This window comes from Patagioenas fasciata, chromosome 12, assembly GCF_037038585.1.
Source record: "Patagioenas fasciata isolate bPatFas1 chromosome 12, bPatFas1.hap1, whole genome shotgun sequence".
Lineage (NCBI taxonomy): Eukaryota > Metazoa > Chordata > Aves > Columbiformes > Columbidae > Patagioenas > Patagioenas fasciata.
The window spans coordinates 22120848-22143815 of NC_092531.1; the positions used below are offsets into that span (position 1 = coordinate 22120848).

General features: G+C 43.0%; 1 protein-coding gene and 1 long non-coding RNA gene across 3 annotated transcripts in view; one reads left to right on the forward strand and one right to left on the reverse strand.

Annotated features, from left to right (window-relative positions):
- Positions 1-594: 594 nt before the first annotated feature.
- On the forward strand, positions 595-3758 carry TLNRD1 (talin rod domain containing 1). Its single transcript, XM_065847737.2, has 2 exons — positions 595-1122; positions 1609-3758. The coding sequence occupies exon 2, from the start codon at positions 1904-1906 to the stop codon at positions 2969-2971; it is 1068 nt and encodes a 355-aa protein (XP_065703809.1). The 5' UTR covers positions 595-1122; positions 1609-1903; the 3' UTR covers positions 2972-3758.
- The window catches only part of LOC139828961 (uncharacterized), a 59785-nt gene continuing 40003 nt past the window's right edge, over positions 3187-22968 (reverse strand). For both annotated transcript variants that reach the window (XR_011741114.1, XR_011741113.1), the window contains 4 exons: positions 22340-22475; positions 20853-20944; positions 11624-11765; positions 3187-5713 (listed from right to left, as the gene is read on the reverse strand). This is a non-coding gene — a long non-coding RNA (uncharacterized lncRNA). The remainder of the gene's footprint in view (positions 5714-11623; positions 11766-20852; positions 20945-22339; positions 22476-22968) is intronic.

Below are 22968 nucleotides of genomic sequence, written 5' to 3' on the forward strand. Positions count from 1 at the left end.
AACGGCCGCTCGGTGCGGCGGCCCCAGCGCTGCCCCGCGTATCCTCACCGAGCCCCGCCGGGCGGTGACAGCGACGGGAGCTTCGACCGCAACGTCGCACTTACCTGGCGGGCTGCCCGGGGCAGCGGGCCTGGCGGGCAGCGTGTGCCCCGGGCCGCCTGGGGCGGAGGGCGGCTTCTCGATTCCCCCCTCGGCATCTCCTCCGTCTCCGATATCCGACTGCACGACGCGCTCCCACCCAATGGGCGGCCGCGGCCGCCGGGCTGAGCTCATCCGGCTGCCCCTTTCCTCCCACCGGCCTCTTTCCCCCCGCCCCGCGCCGTGCTCAACCCCACACCGTCATTTATTAATTCATTCAACCCGCTTTAATCCCCCGCCCGTAGGGACCGGGTTCGCCTCCCGCCAGCCGGGCAGCGCGCCTGGGAAGGGCAGCAGCGGCGGCCGTTGGTGCCGTCGGCCGGCGAGGGCCCGCGGGCGCCGGGCGGGCGGTGCCGGCGGCCGCACGGCGCTGCTGCCCCCTCCGCCTGGGAGGAGCGAGAGGCGGCGGGCGTGGAGCGGGCCGGCGGGGGAGGGCAGGATTTAAACGAAGGGCGGTGACACCGCACAAAAGATTTCGATAGGCTTAAGTGAGGTTACAGCAAAGGCAACGGGGAGGGGGGAGCCTCCCTCAGAGCCATGCAGCGTCTGGCTGGCAGATCCGCCGCAGCCGCCTCTTCCCAATAGTTTGTCTGAAAGCCTGAGAAAGGGAATTTAAAAGAAGATTTCCTTCTTTTTTTTTTTTTTTTTCTTTTTTATTTTCTTTCCCTGGGAGTTGGCGACTCAGCCAGCAAACATGGCAGGAGGAGCGCAAGGCCAGGCGGGTCGCAGCATCCGCGGCTGCAGCCCGGAGCCACCACCCTTGTTTGCGGGAAGAGCCTAAGTTGGTGCGGCGGCGGCCACAGCGGGAGCCGAGCGAGGAGGGGCCGGCGGCGCCGAGTCTGCGGGGCCCTGGGCGAAGGGGCATGGACCACGGCGGCGGGGAGCGAGCTCGCAGCGGCCGCGTGAATGATCGAGGCAGGAAGGAGTGAGGCAGCGGCAGAAGGAAGGGGAACGGATCCCGCCCGCCCCCAGCACCCGGATCCGGTGGATTTTTTTTTTTCACCCCTTCCCAACCTCTTTCTTTTTTTATTTCCCTTCCCTCCCGCGGTGCCCCCCGTCCGGTTCCCCGCGGTGCCCCTTTCCCCGGCCCGGCGGCGGGGTGCGCGGCGGGTCTGTGGCGGCGCGGGGCGGCGGGCGGGCCACACCCTCCGCGGCGCTTCCTGCGAGCCGGCGGCGCGGGGCCGCGGCGGGCGCGCCGGGGGCGGCACATGGTGCGCAGCCGCCGCCCCTCCGGCCCTTGCGAGCTGCGCCCGGCTGGCGCTCACCGACTGGAGGAGCCGGGGACACGGTAGCAACTTGGAGGGCTGTGCCCGTGCCCCAACTCCGTGCGACTGCTGGGCGTCCCTGAGGTATTCCGTCTCGTAAAGGGAACTTTGCGCAGGATCCCACAGCTGGAGGAGGTGGTGGAAGGGAGGGGAGCCAACCTACGAAGAGGAAAAAAAGTCTATCTATCTATCTATATATTTTTAGCTAAGAGATGCCGGAACGGGGCCCGGCGGCTCCCAGCGAGCGCCGACCCGCCGCGGGAACGCCGTAGGAGCGAAGGCTGGCGCCGGAGCGGGGCGGGCGCCCCGGCGGAGCTCGCTCCCCGCAGCAGCGGCAGCCCCGGCGCCCAGAGCCCTTTCTTGCCTCCCGGCGATTAATGGAATGATGTTGCGGAAAAGGCAGAGCGATCCTGCCGGGCTCAGTCGGGACTGCGCGGGCGGCGGTGGCAGAGGCGGTGGCAGCGGGGTAGCGAGCGGCATGCGAGTGCCCCCCCGGCGCTATGGCTAGCGGCGGCTCTGGCAAGTCCAGCAGTGAGGTGTCTGGCGGCGGCATCCCCAGCAGCAGCTCCCTGCAGAGGAAGAAGCTCATCTCTATCTGCGACCACTGCAAGATCAAGATGCAACTGGTGGCTGATCTGCTTCTGCTGTCGAGCGAGACCAGGCCCGTGAACACTGAGAGCCTGTCTGTCTTCGGTGAGTCCTTCGAGAAGTGCAGGGACACGATCATTGCCAGGACCAAAGGACTCTCCATCTTGACCCATGACGTCCAGAGCCAGCTCAATATGGGACGCTTCGGGGAGGTGGGGGAAAGCCTGATGGAGATGGGGGAGCTGGTGGTCTCCCTGACCGAATGCTCTGCCCACGCTGCCTACCTGGCTGCAGTGGAGACTCCGGGGGCCCAGCCTGCTATGCCTGGCTTGGTGGATCGCTACAAGGTGACCCGATGTAGGCATGAGGTGGAGCACGGCTGTGGGGTCTTGAAGACCACCCCTTTGGCAGATATGAGCCCTCAGCTCCTGCTAGAGGTTTCTCAGAACATGTCCAAGAACTTGAAATTCCTGACAGATGCCTGTGTGCTGGCCAGTGAGAAATCCAAGGATAAATTTGCTAAGGAGCAGTTCAAACTCAGTGTCAAATGTATGAGCACCAGCGCCACTGCCCTCTTGGCGTGTGTCAAGGAGGTCAAGACTTCACCCAGCGAGCTGACCAGGAACCGGTGCATCTTGTTCAGCGGACCTTTGGTGCAGTCTGTCTATGCCCTGGTGGGCTTTGCCACTGAGCCCCAGTTTTTGGGTAAAGCTGCCACCATTAATCCAGAGGGCAAAGCTGTGCAAACTGCCATCCTCGGAGGAGCCATGAGTGTGGTATCTGCTTGTGTGCTCCTGACCCAATGCCTCAGGGATATAGCCCAACACCCCGAAAGTAGCACCAAAATGAGCGATTACAGGGAAAGGTTGAGGAACTCAGCTTGCGCCGTCTCAGATGGTTGCAACCTGTTATCTCAGGCACTAAGAGAAAGATCTTCACCCAGGACTTTACCGCCAGTGAACTCCAATTCTGTGAATTAACCCCCCCACATCTTCTGTTTAGATCCTTGTCATTACTAAAGGAAAATAATATCCCACCTCCTCGCCCCGTTTTTGTATACCAAAGAATTTGCTTGGATGAGCCCAATCCTTTGATTTCATGTGGTGAAGAAGCAGAACATATTCAAACTATATGTACTAATAAAGGTAGCCAGTTTTGGCTTCTCATTATTTTACTTTAAAGTCAAGCAAGTATCTGCAGATAAATTTTCCTTTATTCAGCAAGGTCTTCACACAAATGGTAATAACAACTGTTTAAAAGTTTGTTTTATATTTGGGGAGGTGGGGGTATCTTAGGAAAAGAAAAGTTTTAAAAAAAGCTTTAATCGCGCTGGGTGCGGTTTTTAAAGTTTGTCTTGTCTTGTCTTCCGAAATTTCCCTTCTAAATTTTACTGTTTGGTTGTGCAGGAAAAAGGTTACCTCAGTTCTCACTCATTTAAAAAAATGAAAAAACCCAACACCACGTAGATGATGGATGTAGCTACTATTTTGTTTGGTTTTGTTTTGTATGACCTTTTTTTTTTTTTATTTTTGCATCAAGTGTTAGGTTAGAAGTGCATTTGGTGTGTAGGAGTGGAAGGACTGGAGGTTGTGATTATGTTTTCCATGTGTTGATTTCCAAACTGGGGGAAAAGCTACTGTGAGTGTTTAAACAAACAAACAAATTACACTATAACAAAAGTGATTTTTAATTTTTTTCCAATGTCAGTTTTTATCTTGCATGTACTGGAGTATTTATTTCATCTATTAAAATGTTATGTTTCTCAGATGCCTTTCTGTGAATCTCTTAATACTTGAATAATTGAACAACTAGGCCTGTTTGCATTGTATGTCATTTTCCCCAGGGAATGGGTGGTACAAATGTAACTGCGGTTCTAGACAGCAGCATACAGGCTGCAATTCCTTTCTTTTATTTTCATAAATACTGTCCCTCCCGCAATTGCTCCCCCTCCTCCTCGGGACGCCTGTGACAGCCGCTGGGTGGTTGTGGCTGTGGGACGCTGGACAGTGCCGTGGCATTGGCACAATTGCTTGGCAGGCGCTGCAAGGGGCACAGGCTGGCTTGGTCCATCTTTATCAGCGTTCTGTGTTCTCTTTGAGACGTTTGTGCAGTTTAATTCTTGCAGATGTAACCTGTGTTAAATTTGTGAGTTCCCATATTAGTTTATTAGGGATTTCTTGACAAACATTACCTTGCTGGATAGCCCTGCTTGTTCCATGTGTTGGCTTAGGAGCGCAAAGGTTTACTGGACCGGGCCCTTTGATTCCTCAGCGGTTTGTGTTGAAGCTTCTCAGTGCAGATTTCTGTCAAAGTAGTTGTAGTTTGCAGGTAACGGGAAAAGTTAGCTAGTTTGAGGTCCCGTCTGCCTCCAATTGAATTCCTCGGGAATTATGAGTGGACCTTAGGGAATACTGTGGTAGATCCTGTAATTGCAATGATGATTTTTTTTTTTCCAGCTTGGTCTTTGTGGACCTGTGGGGTCCGTTGCCTTCTATGTATTCCATGAAAGGTTAACAGAATAGCAGGTCTTCTGGCAAGGAGGCTTTCTTTGTCTGCCGAGCTCCATTGCATAACTGGATTTTTTTTTAATAGGTCTGCAAGTCCAACAATGTTGAAAGCTACTGGAGAATGTACCTTAAAAATGTGGTTACCATGGTTTAAGCCTTTACTGCATGAGTACTGTCCTATTTGTCCCTTTGAAGAAGTAAACAGTTTGGGTTTGGATACGGAACAGTCCTGGAGTAGTGAAAGGTCTTCCTTTTATAGCATTATTGTTTCTCTTGCATGAGATGCTTTTACTTAATTTCAAACATGAGTAAAACATTAATGAGCAGTAGAAAAATACATCCCGTCAAAGGAGATACAAGCTAAGCTTGTATAGCTGTATCTTTGGGGTTAGAAGAAAATAATTCCTTGACTTAAGTACAGTGAACCCAAGTATTAGGTTTTATGTATTTTTAAATTAAACTTTTCTGACTTCAGGAATTCTATGATTAGGACTTTTGTTAGGGAAAAATCAGTTCAAGCTACATTCCTCTGGGGTGTGATTTTCTCACTACGTTATCTCTGATGCAATATAACTCTAGCTGTATATGCTGTAGAAGCATGGATGTCAGCATCTGTTTTTATAAATAAATACATACACATGCTGTTTGAAGTTTGACTTAGATGCCTCCACAGGTATTTCCTCAGAGGCTCTCGCATGTGCATGCAAACACGTTTTCCCATCTGGATGGCAGGAACAGCTGTAGGGCTCCGGTGGGATTCGTAGGAAGCCAAGGCCATCTACGGGGAGGTCCTGTGTGTCTGTAGCATTTGCGGTTGTCTCCTCAACTATCCTTTGTCTCTCCCTCCCTCCTAGCATGTCTCTGTGGAAGCCGCGATGCCGTCTCCATCTGCCTTTCCTACTTTTCCGCCGTTTTGCTGAGGGGAAGGAGGAAAATGGGGCTGTAGGGAAGGCAGCGCTCGCAGGATGTGGTATCTCCTGTGGCTGCAGACAGGAGGTGAGGAGCCGGCTCCACCCTTCCCTTGCACAGATCCTGATGGTGCAGAACGTCCCGTGGGACACGTGGAGATGGTGCAGGGCAGCGCTGCTCGGGGAGGCTGCACGTACCAGGGCAGCATCCTTTAGCTCCCTTCTTTTGAGTTACCGTGACCTACATTTGCGAGGCCTCCTTCCAGATATAAACCAGAGGGTTCTGAAGGGCAGCTCTGCAGCATGTCTGACAAAAAAAGGGAATAAAGTAATGTCCCACTGGCTCTTTTGATGTTTCTACTCAGTAATTTTCGGTGCTGTTGAACTAATTAGATTCTTTTTGATTCATTTATACATTATTGAGGTTATATGGATCACAGTGCAGCCTCCTTATTACCTCTGCATATGAAAGGCAATATATTATTAATTAGGATAGCGCCGGTTTTTGTTGTGGTAAGATTTTAAGTGGTTTAGTGCAATTTTTGTTTTAACAAGGATACTGCAGATTCTTTCCTCCTTTTTGATTATATTTTTAAGTGAAGTCCATGCATACATATATTAATATAAATAAGTTTGTATCTTCTTTTTTCTCTTTTAACACCGAAGAGAAACAAACTGCTCTGACCTCTCGTTGCTTTGGAGGTGTGTGCGTTTTATAACATGTAATGTGGAAAGTAGTCAGGCCATGATTTTAGTTAACAAGCTGATTTAAAATATATATACAGACAAATAGTAAATTCACCCAACTTACTGTAACGTTCTAAAATAAGAGTAATTTTAACACTTCAAAATGTTCAGTCATTTCTTTCCAGAATAGAACCCACAGAAGGGCAGCCGTGCACTGCTCCCTGGCCTCAGCTTAAGAGGGTATCTGTCAAAATCTGTGCTATTCATAAATCGGTACAGCAAAGTTCAAAAAAAAGGCTTTTGATGTGAACAAGTACAACTGTTTTTATGCACTATGAGTAAATGATTAACAGGAAAAAGTCTATATATACATATGCACATTGTGGCATTTTCTCAGCTGAAAGAGTGTGGTTCCACTACTAACTGTGAACATATGTGTGGTTTACATGCTGTAGAGCCACGTTTATAAAGACTTAATGTATATCGTGATGATTTAGTTGAAATGTATTCCTACAGAGTATTAATTCTGATATAAGAGATATATCAGTAGATATACTCACGTTGTTCATTTACTTTGTACTTTCTGGGACAGAAAAAATACATAATGGACTGGTTTCAGGATGCGATTGCAGCCGCATCAAGGTCACTGATTATCACTTGGCATCATACTTTAGGCCCTTGTTGCTGAAATGCTTGCGGCATTTAGGTCAATGGGTAGTGTCACTATTTCAACATAGGCTTAAACAAGCATGAGATGTAATTTCTGTTCTGGAACCTTGCTGATTTTGACAAAAGAAAATATTTCAGGGTGCTTACATCACCTATGTCATAGATCTACTCTAACAGTGCATTTAACAAAAGGGTTAACTTATTTCTAAACACATTATGCAATGCACATTTGTAGCCAAAAGTAACACTATCCCCACCAAAAGAGAATTAAGCTTACTTTTTAAATGTAAGAATTTTTTAACAGAGAAGAAGTTGTCACTTGCGTATAGTCTGTGAATTTGGTATTATCTTTAGATTGCTGCTTCATCACGGTGAAGTTCCTTATTGATTTAATACAGCAGCTGAGTCTCGAAATTTGAGATCGGAGCAATGTTTTCTGATTATAAACAAAATAAGTTCTGTAAGACAACTAGTAAACTAGCAGCAAAACGCTACTGAAAAGCAAGTACACTATTTAAGGGAATTTGCAAATGTAAATCTATGTTATTTTTCAAAACTAAGAAAAAACCGACCATGGGTCAGATAATTCCCTTCACTTTTTACCACAGGAAATGATCAAAGTAGCAGAAAATCTGCTCTTTTTGGCCAAACTTCTGTCAGAGACAGAAGGGGTCGAGCCAACACATGGTGTATGCAGCCTTGCAGCAAGAGGGGATGTGGCTGATGGGAAAGGAGGTGGAACCAGAGAAAATCTTTAGGGTAACACCTCCTATTAAACCCACAGGAATTTTCCTAGTCTAGATAAAACAGAGGCCGATGGAATAAAGCAAATCTCAAACAACGCAACCCTTCTTTCCGGGCTGTTACAAGGCTTGTGAATGAAGATGTGGGGCTGGGAGCGTTTGGGATGCTCTGTCGAGCAGCCGTGCTGCTGTAGGGTACCAAGGGCCTCTGGGCTTGCCTTGAGATATTTAAGAAGTACCGGCAAAAATGTCTACCTGCCAGAACAGTTTGTTGGGAAATGAAGGGGTTGGTTTTTTATTTTATTTAATTTCTTTTTCCTCTCTTCCCTATCAGGCTCTTTGTAGACTTTACAAGCAGAAGCAGATGGTAGGAACCAGTACATTTTACTTTGTTCTTGCTGCCTGTGAAAGGTGCCAGATGGGCCATAATAAAGATAGAAATCCTCTTCCTGTAGCCCAGGGATAACACTCTGCATTTCTGCTAAGGCTGCCGTATCCTCACAGCATCACCATAACCTGTTGTGGTTTTTTTGAGGGGAGGGGGGCCACTGGCTTCAGTCTTTGCCATTTTGCCCAAAAACTGACAGTAAATCCCAGTAGTAACCTGAGAGGGGCATTAGGACCATAAAAATGTTTCACATAGGGCACCAAACCACCACCAGGTTTGGATCATTTGGATCATTGGGCCAAAAAGTATCCAGGCTAGGTATGAAGTGCCAGGTCAGATCCTTCATATGAACAACCTGGAAAATTGAATACTGTGTAGTCTGAGAGGTGTTTATTTACTTGGGAATTATGAATTATTAATTTTTTTGTATAACAGTAGTTCAAAGGTATATTTAATTAACATAATTAGAAGTAGTATTCTGAACCATTTTCTTAATGAAGACAAACACGAAGGGCCTCATCCATGACTCGATGAAGCCTGTGTAATTAAATGTTAATATTTCCCGCAAACTATGTTAAAACGTTAGGGGTCGTCTTGCATTGCAAAGTAAGGAATTTCATATTAATTTTAATTAAGCTAAATATTTTCCTAGAACTGGTTTTATTGTACTAGAGTCCTTTGAACCTAAGAGGTTTTTTTGTTTGGTTGATTTTGGGTTTGTTGTTTGAGGTTTTTTGTGTGGGTGTTTTTGGTTCTGGGTTTTGTTTGGTTTGTTTAACTATGATGCTCTATTCCGACAAAGTCAAAAGCAGCATTTCAAGATTAATGCACAAATTCCTGGGGTCTTTTGTCAGTTCGCCAGACTCTTGTTCCTGTCCTAACTTAATTTTTTAGAATTTCCTTTTATGTTAATAAAGCCTTCCTGTGGCTGTTAAAGTTGAAGTTGTCTTACTCCATAGACAGCCTGGTTCTTATGTAGATACTATTTAGATTATTTAGAAATCCTGCTGGTTGCCAGATGGAGCTCTTTTGGGCTTTATGTTAAATACTTGGAAAGCTAAATAGCTTGATTTTTCTCTCCTCCCTCCCTTCCTCCCCCAAGAGAATAAATAAATACTTGAAAAGTGATTACTAACAAGTTGCTAACTTCAGGTTTAAGATTAAATTAGTTTGAGGTGAAATGATGGCAAGTATGAGATACCTCAGAGTAGCTGGGTTTTGGCAGGGTTTGACCTCCCTCCTAAGATTTGAAACCAACAGTTTTTCTTCAGGTTTGTCTGGGTAGCAGCTGAACTTTAGTCTAGGGATAGAGAATCCTGATGAGCATCGAACACAGCCCTGAATCCTGCGTTAGCATGCAGAGCATCAGCAGCAGGGCCAGGGCAGGTCTGGTTGGCCTTTCTCTGGATTTTAGCCATTGTGAGGCTTCGTTTGGTTGAAATTCAGCAAACTGCTGAGCCCAGGAATGCTTCTCAAAAGAGCGGTGCCTGTTGGGCCCTGTGGTGCTGATGAACTGCGGGACCTTCTGTTCATACCCTGCGTACAAGGTGTTCCCCCCGTTCATGCAGAAGGTGCTCGGGAAACACTGGGAATCAATGTCCCACCAAACATAATTCTCTTGTCAATTGCCAAATGGTCAAGGCAGTAATTTTGGCCTCGAGGGTTATGTTTTTAAAGTACAGAATAAAAATATGCCATTTCCTAGGCAATTTTTCCGGTATGTATTGGTTCTGTCTGGTTCACATTAAATATAGGAAGTCTTCTGAATTGGTAGGCATGCTGGTCAGGTGTACTTTGGCCCCTCTTTGCATTCTGAACGTGCACGCTATGGAAAAAAGTGAGAAAAGTCGATCTGTATGTGCAGTGCGACAAATTGTAGGCCCCACAGCACTTCTGAATTGGCAAAGTGGCGTGCAGTTAATGCTCTGGTCTTATTTAAATGCTTCAAATTTAATCGATGTTTAAAAATTTACTTTCTGTTTAAAAATTTACTGTTCTGGCAATGTTAGATTCATAGTTTAAACACTTTAACCCCTTTTATCATCGTTAAGTAGCCATTATTCTGAAACTTTTCAATCTCAGGGTCTGGCTTTAAAAACAGAAAGGAAAACTGAGCCCTGCATTTGAGTTTTAAAGCTAATGGGTCAACCTATTTTTAAATTACAGAGCATGGAAAAATAGTGGGTGTATTCTTTTTCATGTTGAAATGAGCTATTGTTTCTCTGCTCATAATTAAAAACTTGCTTTTTAGACACTCAGATCGGTCCTAGGCTTTGCGAGAACATCTGTGAGCAGAACTATTCTGCATGAGATTTCCTTAATACTGACTTTAGGCATGGGCTCCTTCAGAACCTGTAATTTTGTCTTCTCTTGTGACTGTCATATTAGAGGAGTTTGTAAATGGAGCTGGTGGCATCAGAGCAGGTTGAAGAGCAGCTGTTGAAGTGAGTGGAACAAGCTGCAGAGACACCAGTTCTATCTTTGAAACTTCAGAGATACGTGCTGCTCGTCAGGGTATCTCCTATGGTTGTTATGCTCATGAAGAGTTACAGTGAAATATAGGACTGAAAAAAGCTACAGGCAAGAGGTGGTTTGTTGCAAAGTGAGGGCGCAACTTAGTTTTAAAGGAAAAATTATTAGGTATGTGAGAGTATTTAGGGGCTTAACTCCCATTCATTTGCAGTGGGAGCTGCGCGTCTACAAAGTTTGTGGACCTGGTCATTTATGGTGATGTTTGATTGCATGCGGTTTTACAATTAAACTAAAAAATAAAACACAATTTTAAAAGTTATCAAAATTACTTTTCTCGCCAACTGGGAAAAAAACCCCAAACAAATAAACAAAACCCTTCTTCATATATTTATCCAATTCCTGCCTTTTTATGGATAGTTTCAAGATAATTAGATGAAAATCGCTCTCTTGGAAAAATAATTTTACTTGTAAATTTCAAAGTCATAGTCTGAAACTTGTGAGCATCTTGGTTTGGATGCGATTAAGGTCACATCTGTTCATTGGGGCAGAACAGAGCAAAAAGCGTATTTTTCTGTCTTGGTACATAAAATAACAAAATGCTAAATATTTTTCTTTGGTTCACTTACATGATAGTACACACAAATGCCTGGCTGCATCAACATTGCTGTTTTGGACGCTGAGTAACCTCTTGATTACAAACCCAGCGCTTCGCAGTCACTTTTGTTGGAAAAAAACCCCATCTGTTGAAGGACCCTGCTATTTCGTTATAACATTCTGTATTAAGTTTGGTTTTGTTTAAGACAAGAAAGCCCATATCAGAATTATGTGCCAATTTCTTTTATAAGATCTCACTCATTTGGCAGAGGGATTGCATTAATTATATCTTGGTTTTTGTGCTGTATCATTAGAGAAGGGTGAGCACATGCTGCACTTGTAAAGGGATGAAATAATTCGCTCACATATTTGAAGCTTTTTCTGTATTTTTCCCTTTTTCTCTGAAAATAACACTGGGCTGTAGAAGACTTGCCCTGGATGATAAAGATGCTTTGCAAATGCACAATGGTGTTCAGAAGCTTGAGTAAAGCAGAGCTTTAAAAACTAGTACATTTATCTGATAGAAACACAATTTTAAACAGTATTTTTTCAAAGCTTTTCCCCAGAGTATTGTTTTAGCCATAGTTTTAGCTGGTTTTGTTACATTCATTCAATATTACTGTTGGACATTTCCTCCCCTATAAGATGGACTGATTTCACTTACGGAAGATGCAGTTGCTGCCTGGTTTTGGATCCTTTTCAAGGCTGTGATCTGTGGGATGCTGCACGTCCTTCCCTGTAAGACTGTGTTTCACTGAAGGGATCCGGAGTTCACATGAATCACTCCTGTTCAGGGAAAATCACTCCTGTCAAGACAATAAAGCATAAGGAATCTTCAGAACACATCTATAGGAAACCTCTGTAAGATGGAAAACTGTCTTCCAAAAGCTCTCTGTCTGAACTAGTCCCTCTTCCTCAAGAATATTAACTTAAAATGAATGGCAGTATTTAAAGAATTTCAGCTGCCAAAATATTTGATAACCTACATGATGAATGAAAGCCTTCCTTCATGTTTGCTTTTGTTTATAGTCTATCTAAAAATAACGTTTTATATGTATTTCTATGCCAAAAAAGAGCAGGGTTTGTTTTATCAGTGCGGAGAAAACAAGGTGAAAGCCTCTGTTTTGGTTTTCGGAAGTGGACTGCGAAACAATCAATATCCCCTTTGCTTATTAGATGCTGCGTAACTAAGTTATTCCACTGCTTATTGCACTCTAAACCACCTTTTTACTGTTGATTTGCATTGACATCCTACAGTTTAATTTTAGAAAAGCCCTCAGCTTGTTTATGTGCTTCAGTCGTATTGGCCGTACATAAATTCTTCCTCAGAACTAAATAATCCTGGCTAATGATGGAGTGAAACGATATTAAATTTATTTCTAAGGGGAAAAGCTAGTGCTTGGTGTAAGTCAGATGAATTCAACCTAGTAATTTTAAAGGCTGTTGCATTTGTAGTGGTGTGTTTGAAGACTGGCAAACCTGAAGCATGTTATTTTCAAACGATTTAGTTTTATCTCCATTCCAGAGATTACAGAATTATCTCTTCCAGACTAGGTTATTTGGGAATTAAAGCTTTTTAGAATATGTTTAGCAAATAGGATCTTGGTTAGATCTCTTTCGCGGGGTGAGTCCTACCTGCAGACATGAAACCGGGCTGTACAGGTTGAGCATGTTGTGAGGGGGGTGTTGTAGTGCTAGTTAAGAACTGCTTTACCTAAGACTGTGCTATCTGGGATTTTTCAAAGAAACACAGATTTTTATTGTTTAAAGGCACCCTTTTAAATATGTTTTTGTGGCTGAAAGGCCCAGAAAAGCTTTTTATGGTGATCTCACCTCTCTTTAGTTAAATACTTCCATTGCCTTTTTTTGGTATTTTCCTAAATACACAGCAAGTGCTCTGTGCAAATATGACCCATTGATGTTGGTAGCAAATCAGATCATGTTTTCAGCAAGGATAGAGACAATATCATGATTTTCTTCCCTGGGTAAATTCTTTGTCTCTAGCATCCTACCTGTACTGTTAGTCTTGACGGATGAACTCTAAAGACAATGAACTTTGCCTTGATCTCAATAACTGGTGTAGCCACAGGGATCCTTTCAGCCAGATAAGGATCAGATGTGGTAAATGCAGGTATGTGGTATCCAGGTATAAACACACACACAAAGGGACACCTTCCTAAGATCTGACCTTTCTTCTCCACGTGCTTCTCTATAAAACAGTACGTTTCTTGCCTTCGAAGAATAATAAGTACTGGTGGGAAGACAAAGTCTGCTGGAAAAGCAGGTAACCATTAGACAGGGGCCTTGGATAGACAGCAGATCTACCAAATTACTACTAAATACTTATTACATGGCTAAAAATCTGCATCAGAGTAAGCAGCTAGCTCAGAACCTCTGCTTGTAAGGAGGGACTACATGGAAATATATTGGGTAATACGAGAAATGCTGCTTGTCATCATGCCTTGCTGGTGATTTTGGGCCTCGGCGTGTTAGGACTAGGGAAGAATGTGGAAACTTGTTTGGTCAGAAAGTATAGATCAGTTCTCAGGAAAGAAAAAGGCCCTTCCAGAGTTAGCTTGGATTAAGGGGATACATAGGGAGATGCAGCTTTCTGGTATTAATAATTAAGGGATTTGTAGAGCACTGTGAGTCACAGTACCTGTCAAGGGCACTTGGGCTAAGTCTACTTACAGCAAACCTTTCTTCATCAGAATGAAAAGCTTTGCTATCTACACCTAGGCTGTTCTGTATTTTCACCTTTCCACATGTAGAGGGCTATGCCTTGCCTAAAAAAAATAGAGATTAAAAAATAATGCACCTCTTTCTCATGAAGTATGTTCCACCAGTCCTCACCTTCTTGTTGCTGCCTTGCTCCTGAGCAGAGTGCTATGTAATACTGTCTAGTGATGCTTTACTTTGTTCTTGCCTTTTGCATTGTCACTCACATGTTCCTCAGTGTACATCATCAGACTAGGAGCCATTCCTCACCTCTGTTTCTGTTTCTCCTTTAATGCTTCCAAAAAATCTCTTGTACCGACTTACAAAACCAGCTGGAACTGCAACATTGCTCCATTTTAAGCTCTGAATTGTGTTAGCCATTACATTGGTTCCACATGCTGCTTGGGTGGAGACATCAGCTAAAATTCCCAACACGGCCAGTCAGGCCAGGAATTGCAGCTCTGTGTAAGTGGTGGTGACTTTCTAATTCTTGATTACATTATGCTAGAAAAGAGGATTGTTCCCAGAGCAATTTACCAAGAGGGGAAAAATGGAAATACTGTTCAAGGATGACCTTCCACCCCAGTGATCTATTTGGCTGGCGTCTGTTATTGCTCAGCTTCTCCGTCATGGGTTTTGCAGTAGTCGGCTGCTTTGTCATCGCTACTAAGTGGAAAACTCCTGAGCTCGCTAAACAGTTTGCGAGGGGTTTGGGCAACAGCAGATAGATTTATGAATGCAACTGCAGGACAAAGTAGTCATCAAAGTTACCTGAAATAAACATGGGTTCTATTTGAGCAGACTTTAGATTGAGGGAGTTTTTAGAATCCATGCATTTAAAGTGCTATGCCTAAGCCCACGATCCTGAGATAGAGAGGTGGAGAAAGGAAAAAGAAGGGGATTAATTTGCACCGCTCCAGCACGGGAGCAGGAAAAGTGTTGTTGCGATTGTCTCTGAGAGAGGCAGTGCTGTAATCCTGTTTCATTTTCGTACACAGAACTTGAAAAGATTTTTTCCTAGAAATGTGTAATGGGACTGTCAGAAAACAGACCACTCCCCTTCCCAGTAGTTTCCTGCTGAAGTCATTTAAGGCCTCTCACAGCTTTCATCTGTGTAGGCACTGAGAACTCATGGGCCAAGATTTTTCTATTTTTTTTTAAATGGAATACAAGCTAAAATGAAACGCTTTAAAAAAAAAAAAAAGTCATTAGGAAAGAAAGTTTGAAGTTTCTCTGCATGTGAAGCCGGCTCACCACTTAAATCAGTTTCTCATTCTGTTTCTGTCAATCCCAGTGAAGTGGATCTAGGTGTTTTTCTTGTTTGAGGTATTGCTAAAAGCACGGCTGTGAGCTGCCCAAAGGGGCGGAGAGAGGAGTTGTTCCTTACTTCACTTCTGGGACTGTCTGTTCAGGGCTTTGCACAGGAGGTGACTTGGAAAGGCTTGTGAATTCCATTTACTGTGCACTCAGACCTGATGAGCGCAGTAAGCTGAACATAAAAAACCTGCTCTGCAGGCAACAGCCCTAGTGCAGTAGCTATTTAAAAGTAAAAGAAGGAAATCCCTTATTGGAGCTGGAAGATAGTCTGCATTCAAAAAATGGGGTTTTTTTATTGATATATGTGCCATGTTTAGCACAACTGATCAAGGCATCATGCTTTCAAAAGAAGCCATTACTGCTCTGAATAAATGGATGCTATTTAGCATGCATTTTCTAGTTGGACCAAATTCAAGCCTCCCATTCTGAAACGGATAGCTTTTTTGGATTGCATTCACTTTTCTCTCAGACAAATCTGTAATGTGGATTTGTTCTTCAGATGAATGGTACACATTTCATCCGGTTTCTTTCAAGTTGAACTCTGCCTGGCACGGGAATGATAAATGTTTTTTTCTTTCTCCTTCTGTCTAGAAGACCATGTTGCACTGTGAAAGATGAACTTCATTCCCAAGACAGATGAACTGCAATTGGAGGTGGATTTACTGGTACACGTTTGCAGTGCTACAGTAGTGCCATAGGGACCTTATCAGATAAATTTATTTTGTGGTAGTATTACGCCTTAGTTATATTCCATGTATTAGGCCTTTTGTAAGGCGTGAATTGGAAGTTATATGCCCTTAAAGCCTAGAGGAGTCTTCTCTGTAGGGAGTGAATTTTCCTCTTTTCTTTTACCTATATTCCTATTTTCTTTTATTTTTTTCTTTACTCTTTGGGAGCAGTGATGTATACTCAAATATTTCAGCCTTTGAGCAAGAGGAACTTAATGAAGTTTGCTGGCCATTATGAATTACATACACATTTAAGAGAAGCAAATACTGATATTTAAGTAGGCCTCCAGCATGCTGCAAATGCAATCCTGTGTATTTATATGACATTTTAAGTGTGAATTTGCATTTGTAATGAAATTGTGCATACCTCCTGTGTAATTTTTAGGAATTTCCTTGATCCAGTGCATAGGAAAGCTCAATGGGTATAGCCTAAAGAACAACTTTATGACTGCTTTGAATTAAATTCCCCATCAGGCCCCAGGAGCAAATTTGAGACTGATGAACTAACTGGCACACTCAGAGGTAACTCAAGTTTGCTCCAAGCGTCTGATCCGTATCCTGCAGTGCGAGCAGGCTCTGAGCATCACCTGGCCCAGTCACCTCCCTGCGTCCCACCTGCCCTTGTGATGAGACCATATGTTTGAGGTTAGACGGACAAGATGTCCTGTGGCCTCTCTGACGTGGCGTGATGTGAGGACTCCTTTAGACAATCTGGATTCAGGTTGCCTGGAAAGGAAAAGTTGCGTTATGTCTCAAAACCTGTTCCTAGCAGTGGCTGTTTCAGGTACACTTTAAGCAAACCTCCAGGGCTATAGCTACGTGCTAGAAACTCAGCCAGCCTTTCCCGAGGCTGTTGATCCTTACCTATTCGCCAAGGTATTTTTATTTGTCTGTATTGTTACTGGCATGCTTCTCGTTTCTTCACTAGTGTCCACAAAAGTTCTTGTCATACTGAAAACAAGATTTGAACTGAATCCAAGGACTGTGGAGTCGGTGCAGCTGTGTGATGGGGAGGAGCTGGTACATGCTTTCAAAGATTTGAAACTATTAAGCATATCTTCAAGGAAAGGACATCTAAAATGCTTTTATTTCTGGTGGTATTTTCAGCAAGTACAGTTTTGATTCTTTTATAACCTCTTGTATCAAGAGACTAAGACTGGCCGACCCTACTTTTGTAATATAATAATTAGAGATGCCTGGTCTGTTTTATTGTGATACGTACATACACAGAGCAGTATACATTGACCGTAGGAAGCATGTCATTCAGAAGCCATTCTGCCAGAATCCCTGTCTGCTGTTTAGCCCCTTGTGTAACGGGTGGCACCAGTCACCACAAGTCACCGGTGGTGACCTAACGACCAGTCACCACCAGTCTTAGTGCAGCAGCATTTTTATACAGAATCCACTTCTGTCTGTGAGAGCCCATCTAAGAACCTCAGCACACAGCTGAGTGTCTGAGGCATGCCATGTGCAGAGGTGGCAAAACCCTAGACAAGCACTATAAGCCTTCCTCCCTAACAATAGACCAGTTAGAGTTGCTGGCAGAAAGTGGTAAGAGTGTCAGTGGCTGTTTAGATTAGGGAAGGATCGGATGTGTTCAGCAAGGGGGATGATGTTTGTTTAGGTTTTCCCTCCTGGGACTAGTTTAGTATTTCAGGCACGTTTGGGAACTTGTTTTTTCCCCAGTGGGCTAAGATGTGAGCTGGACAGTGTGTATGGATCTGCGAGAATGAGACTTCATGATGCTTCAGAAAGAGTGGTTGCATATCCTATGATGCTAGCTTTGTTTCCATGTGCCTGTATGAACTCCCTCAGTATTTGTTTGCTGACTTTTCTTTCGGTTTACAATACAAAGAAGATGCCTATTTCAGCCTGTTGGGGCTGACAAAATACTAAAGATAGACAAAACTATAAAGTGGAGCTGAAGCCAGTCCTATATGAGCAGTCCTTATATCAGGGGGAACAGCGGGGAGCTGCTACTGACAGCACTACTAAACCCACATTTTTTTCCATCTGTTTGACTGTATGCTTAGTGTGCATTCCCTGTCCAACAAAATGAAGAGCTGAGACTGGTCATCTTTTTGTTCACTGTCTCCGGGAAGGTTATTTAGAGCAGCATTGTCTGAGTCACTTTGTCACAAGCTAGTTCAAAAGGCATATGTTCTATGTAAAAAAACTGCTCCAAGAAGATGAGGAGCAACCTCAGAAGGGACATATTCATACAAATCACTATTCAGAGATCTTGAAACCACATAGTTCTGAAAGAAAAGGCCAGGACCCCAAAAATAATTGGCCAGGGTAATGGAAATTGTTAGAAGAATGAATGGGAGCAGCCACAAACGTTGCCAAAATCATTACAGTCATCAAGCTGAAAAATGAGCCTGGTGGCAGCAGCGCATCCAGATGGCCAAACAACAAGACTTATCAGTAATCCACCCATTTGCCTGATTGGAATCTCATCCACCCACCAGCTCAGGGAGAGACTCCAGAGTAGTCCTAAGGAGGCTCCCAAAATCACAGGTGCTGAGCTCTTCTCGGTCTCTGAGAAGGACTTGGCCTCCTCAGCAGTCTGACAACCACTGATGAAGCCATAGGTTCAGTGGAGCCCTCTGAGCAAACATCGCATTGAGGTGTTAAAACGGATGATTTTTGAACACTGCAGGTCCTGTATTCCATGTGGCCGGGCTGAAATGCTGTGTGTGATGCCAGTGTGCCTAAATGTGTGTCGGCAATTAAGGACCTAGGAGGTCTCTCTGAAAACTGCTGTACAGGCTTGTGTCGCTCACCTTGCAACACAGCTTTTCCCAGCACAGCATGATTGCTGTAATATGGAAGGGAGCTTTGCCCTACACTTTCTAAGTACCCTTATCTCTCAAGTGGCCTAACATAATTAGATTAAACTAAGAGGAACTGGGCCTAACCTTGACCCCAGCTTGGATTCTGCCAGTCATTTTCAGACCCAGAGAAAGGACTTTGAGCTTGAAATCCTGCTTGTTCTTTCCAATTATATCAATTTGCCTGATAAAAATCTTATGTGTATGTTCTCTTCCTACAAACTCTGCTTCTTTCTTACTACAATACCATTATTAGTTCCATCCTGGAATGATTGGCAGGTATGTAAATTGAAATAAATAGATCTGACCTGGACCATTAACTAAGTTAAAAAAAAAAGAGGCCAAATTACTGTACATTAGGGTAAGAGCCCTTTGGCAGTTGGTTAAGGAAGAAACCTCCTCCCCAGGAGCTGGACATGATGGTTGGGATTCTGAAGTCACTGTCACACAGAGGATATCGGAGCATAGAGAGCACAAGGCTTTTCTCATAAATCAGTCTATGGCTATAACTAATGGAATTTGCAGCTTTTTCTGACCAGCTTTGCTCCTCAGAGCAACATTAGGAACAGTGCCTGACTCCTACAGCATGGAACCAAACCTGGTGAAGAGACTCTTCCCAGCTGGCCTGGAAACAACCAACTTCCCAGGTAGAACTCAAGGAGATTGAGAATGGTCTGGAGTTGTAATGCCAAAATCCATAAAAGCAGCTGTTCGTTCTGGAACCACAGTTCATCACCAGTTCACGCTGACACACAGTCACTGACACACTTCGATAGAGGAAATTCAGAGTAAGAAGCAGGCGAAGGGAGTGCAATGAACAGAAAAATGAAGCTTCTACTTCTCCACATGTCTTTTTAGGTTGGGCTTAAGAAGACAGAGATGGAAATGAATAGCGAAAGTGTTGCTCCTGTGGGTTGGTTTGTTTGTTTTTTACTTTTGTAACAGCTACTATTTTTGAGTTCGTTTTCGGAAAGTTGTTATTAATGTGGCGCTATTTATTGGTATGGTTAAAAGTAAAATCTAAGTGCTTACCATAATATTAAGTTCTCCTCTCCACAATTCAACGATTCTCTTAAAGAAATAACTTTTTCCATAAAGCATGTGCCTTATAGTTATACAAAACTTGGCCTATTTAATGTCTAGCTAATTTCAAAGACTACTAGCAAGGTAGAATCAATAAACACTGACATTACAGTCAACCCCACTATTTTTCTTGATTTGTAACCTCTTCTGTGATACTAATATTGCAATATTATTTGTTGTTCACACTGATCAGCATCCTGATAACCAATGGCAAAAACTTGATGTGTTAACAATAAACACTAGAATCATCAAAACAGCCCTAAATGTCCTTTTGCAATACATCAGCAGCTGCATTAGCAAAGTAAAGGTACCTCTTTAAAAGACAAACAAACCTTGCCTCCAGTATGAAACTGAAACGTAATACAGAATGATTCACACCAGGTAAATAATTGCTTTTCAGTTGTAATTATTCCCTATTGAGTTGAAGTGGTATGATGCTGGTTTGATCTCATCAGTTCCAGAAAGCATGCACAAATGAAAAGAAGTGATTTTAACACTTTAGGAGGTGGAACTGCAGCTTGCACAGAGCATCCAGCCAACAGAACAGGAATAATTTTACAATGATTGAGCTCACATGTATGCCAGTTTACACCTTCAACTACAATTAATTTAGTTTCTCAATTCCTGAAAAATTAACCCCACATGATAACCCCCATGCATTTCATCTATCTGCAGTTTCCACAGCATTTGCCACGGAAGAACCCAAAACACATATAACCCTTCTCCCGTTTGATCTGATTGCCAGCAGGGCTCCTACCCACCTTCCCGGGGAAAGTGAACTTCTACTCCCATCTGCAACACAAATCCATCTTACAAGATATCAATGAACATACACAACAAACATTTTTAAATGGTCATTCTGAGCACAAATGCACACATAGGAATACTCCCCACCTAACACGGGAACACAACCACCTCTTTGGAGAGCAGTCTAAGTAATATGACAACTTGTAGCAACACTAAATAATCATCTACTTAGACTAGAGCAAAAACGGAAGCAATGAGAAAACACAACATTTGAATCAGAATTTGCTGGAAAAACATTTGTCATGTGGCATAGAAACCTTATTGACTGCAAATATCCAGAACTTTGATAGTACTGTGCTTAAATTCAGCAAAAGGAACTTCAACACTGTGGTTAGGGCAGAGGTTTGGTTAACAGCTGGAGTGAGGTGACCACATTAGGATGACCATTGGCACATGCTGATAGTACCTGTGCAATGCTGGGAAGATTCCTTCTTGTAAACACCAGATGACTTCTCTATGAAAATTTTTCATGTGTACAACAAATAGGAAGCTCCGGTCCTGCAAAACACACACATCCTGATGAGATTGTCATGTGAGATGGTGCAACAATCGCGACACTAATTTGTCACATACAGTTCCTACGTTCTGCCTGAATGAATCTCTCTCTCTCCACACTCAACTCAGTACTGAAAATACTTTGAGGTATGAATTTGTTCTTTCATTCTTTAATATTCCTGGAGAGGTGAGGTCTGATACTCATGTTGATGTGGAATATCATCTAACTTCCAAAAATGGCCTGCTCGTTTGAGGAGGATCATTTGGCATTAGACGTGCAGGTGTGAGAGTTAACATTTCTGAGGTTTGTCTATGCTGACAAACAATTCTGCCAAGGAGTTTGCTCACTAAAACAGCATTGAAAAATAAATCTAGGTGAGACCTGAATGCATTTAAATTAAGTTTGCTTAAATAGCAAAAAAAAAATATTAATCCTGTATTATTGTTAATAACACAAAGGTGTATTTCTTACCTAATTTAAAGTTCAGTTTTTCATTGGGTTTGTGATCTATGGAAGGTCTTTCCTTAGCAAAGAGAAACAGACAATCTCTATTTTCCCAGTGGTGCTCATTACTGATGCAGACTTGCTGTCAAATTGCCACTACCATTGCAGAAAGATATACAGATCAAAAGCCTTCCTACACTGGAAATTTAATAATTTAGCAAGCAGAATATACAATTCCTATAGCTGAGAACAAACAGTAAGCACCAAGAAAAAAGAAAAAGGAAATATTTTGTCAATTTGAGTTTTCTTAATATAATTTAAGAACATTGTCTTGAAATATATTCTTATATACGGCCACATTATCTGAATTCAGTTCTACCACCATAGCTGCCTTCTGCTTGAAGAAAATACATGTTAAACCATTGTAATTATCTAATTTTTTTAATTGGAAAACTGCACAGAACTAGTTGCAATTGTAGAATTTCAGATCAAACTGCTTCAAAGTTAGTTCTGTAAGTAAAAAGTATACATGTATAAAATTAGCAATGTTGAAAGGTCTAAAAAGACCAATTTTTATAGCAGCCAGTTGTTCAATAGTAAATATGCTCCGCCTCTCTGCTAGGAAGAACCAGATGAATTCTTGCAATTCTCTTTGTAATTCTGATCCAAGTCCTTCCAAAGCCAATGGAAAGATTTTTATTAAGACAACTTATTAGGACTTCGTTTTACATCTTTGTGTCACTGATATGAGTGCTTATTTCATCTTGTTATTTCAGGGTTTCCAATCTCAAACCTACAGTCTGCAAAGAGTAGTGGTGGTGTTTTTTTCTTGAAACTGAGATAGTATATTAAACAACAACAGACATTTGTTACTGGTCCATGGCAAGATTCCAAATGATATCAATTCTAATAATTTACTTTCAATGAATTTTGAGATAACAAATCATACTGACCACAAAAATGTCCTTAGGTGACACCAATGACAAAGGGGAGTTGCTTTTGACAGACAATTCTTATTCTTGCAGGTGTGCTCTCACAAGGCTGGGAAAGGCTTTATTTTTGGGGGTTTCCATGGTGATGTTGGCAGTCCTAAATGGAAACAAAAATATTTAAAAGGAGATGTTAAAAAAAAATAAAAAGCGTGATTCAAATGTGACCGAAGTTTGCATTTTTCTAAGAGTAGAATGCAGAAATGTTGTATATGGTTTTAAAAATTGTATCTAAATTAAATCCAAGGACAAATTCAGGCACATTTTTACACTCTGTTGTGGGTTTGGCATCATAAAAAAACACTTTAAGGAAGGCCTGTAAGAATCAGCAAACACAAAGCGACCCCATTAATGTTTTGTTTTCAGTAAAAGGCAGCCATTTTCTATAACTTGAATTTTCATACCATTGAAATAATCTTTGCAAAGGTGAAAATGGTTGCTGCCAAACAAAATACATAACACAAAAAGCCTGCAACACCTAAGAGAGGGTTTTCAATTTACTTTTTTTTCTCCTGGAAATGAGAACCTGATAATTCTGCGCCTGCATTGCAGCAGGACGGTTCCTTCAGCAAGTGCTCCCCGCCATGTCTTGC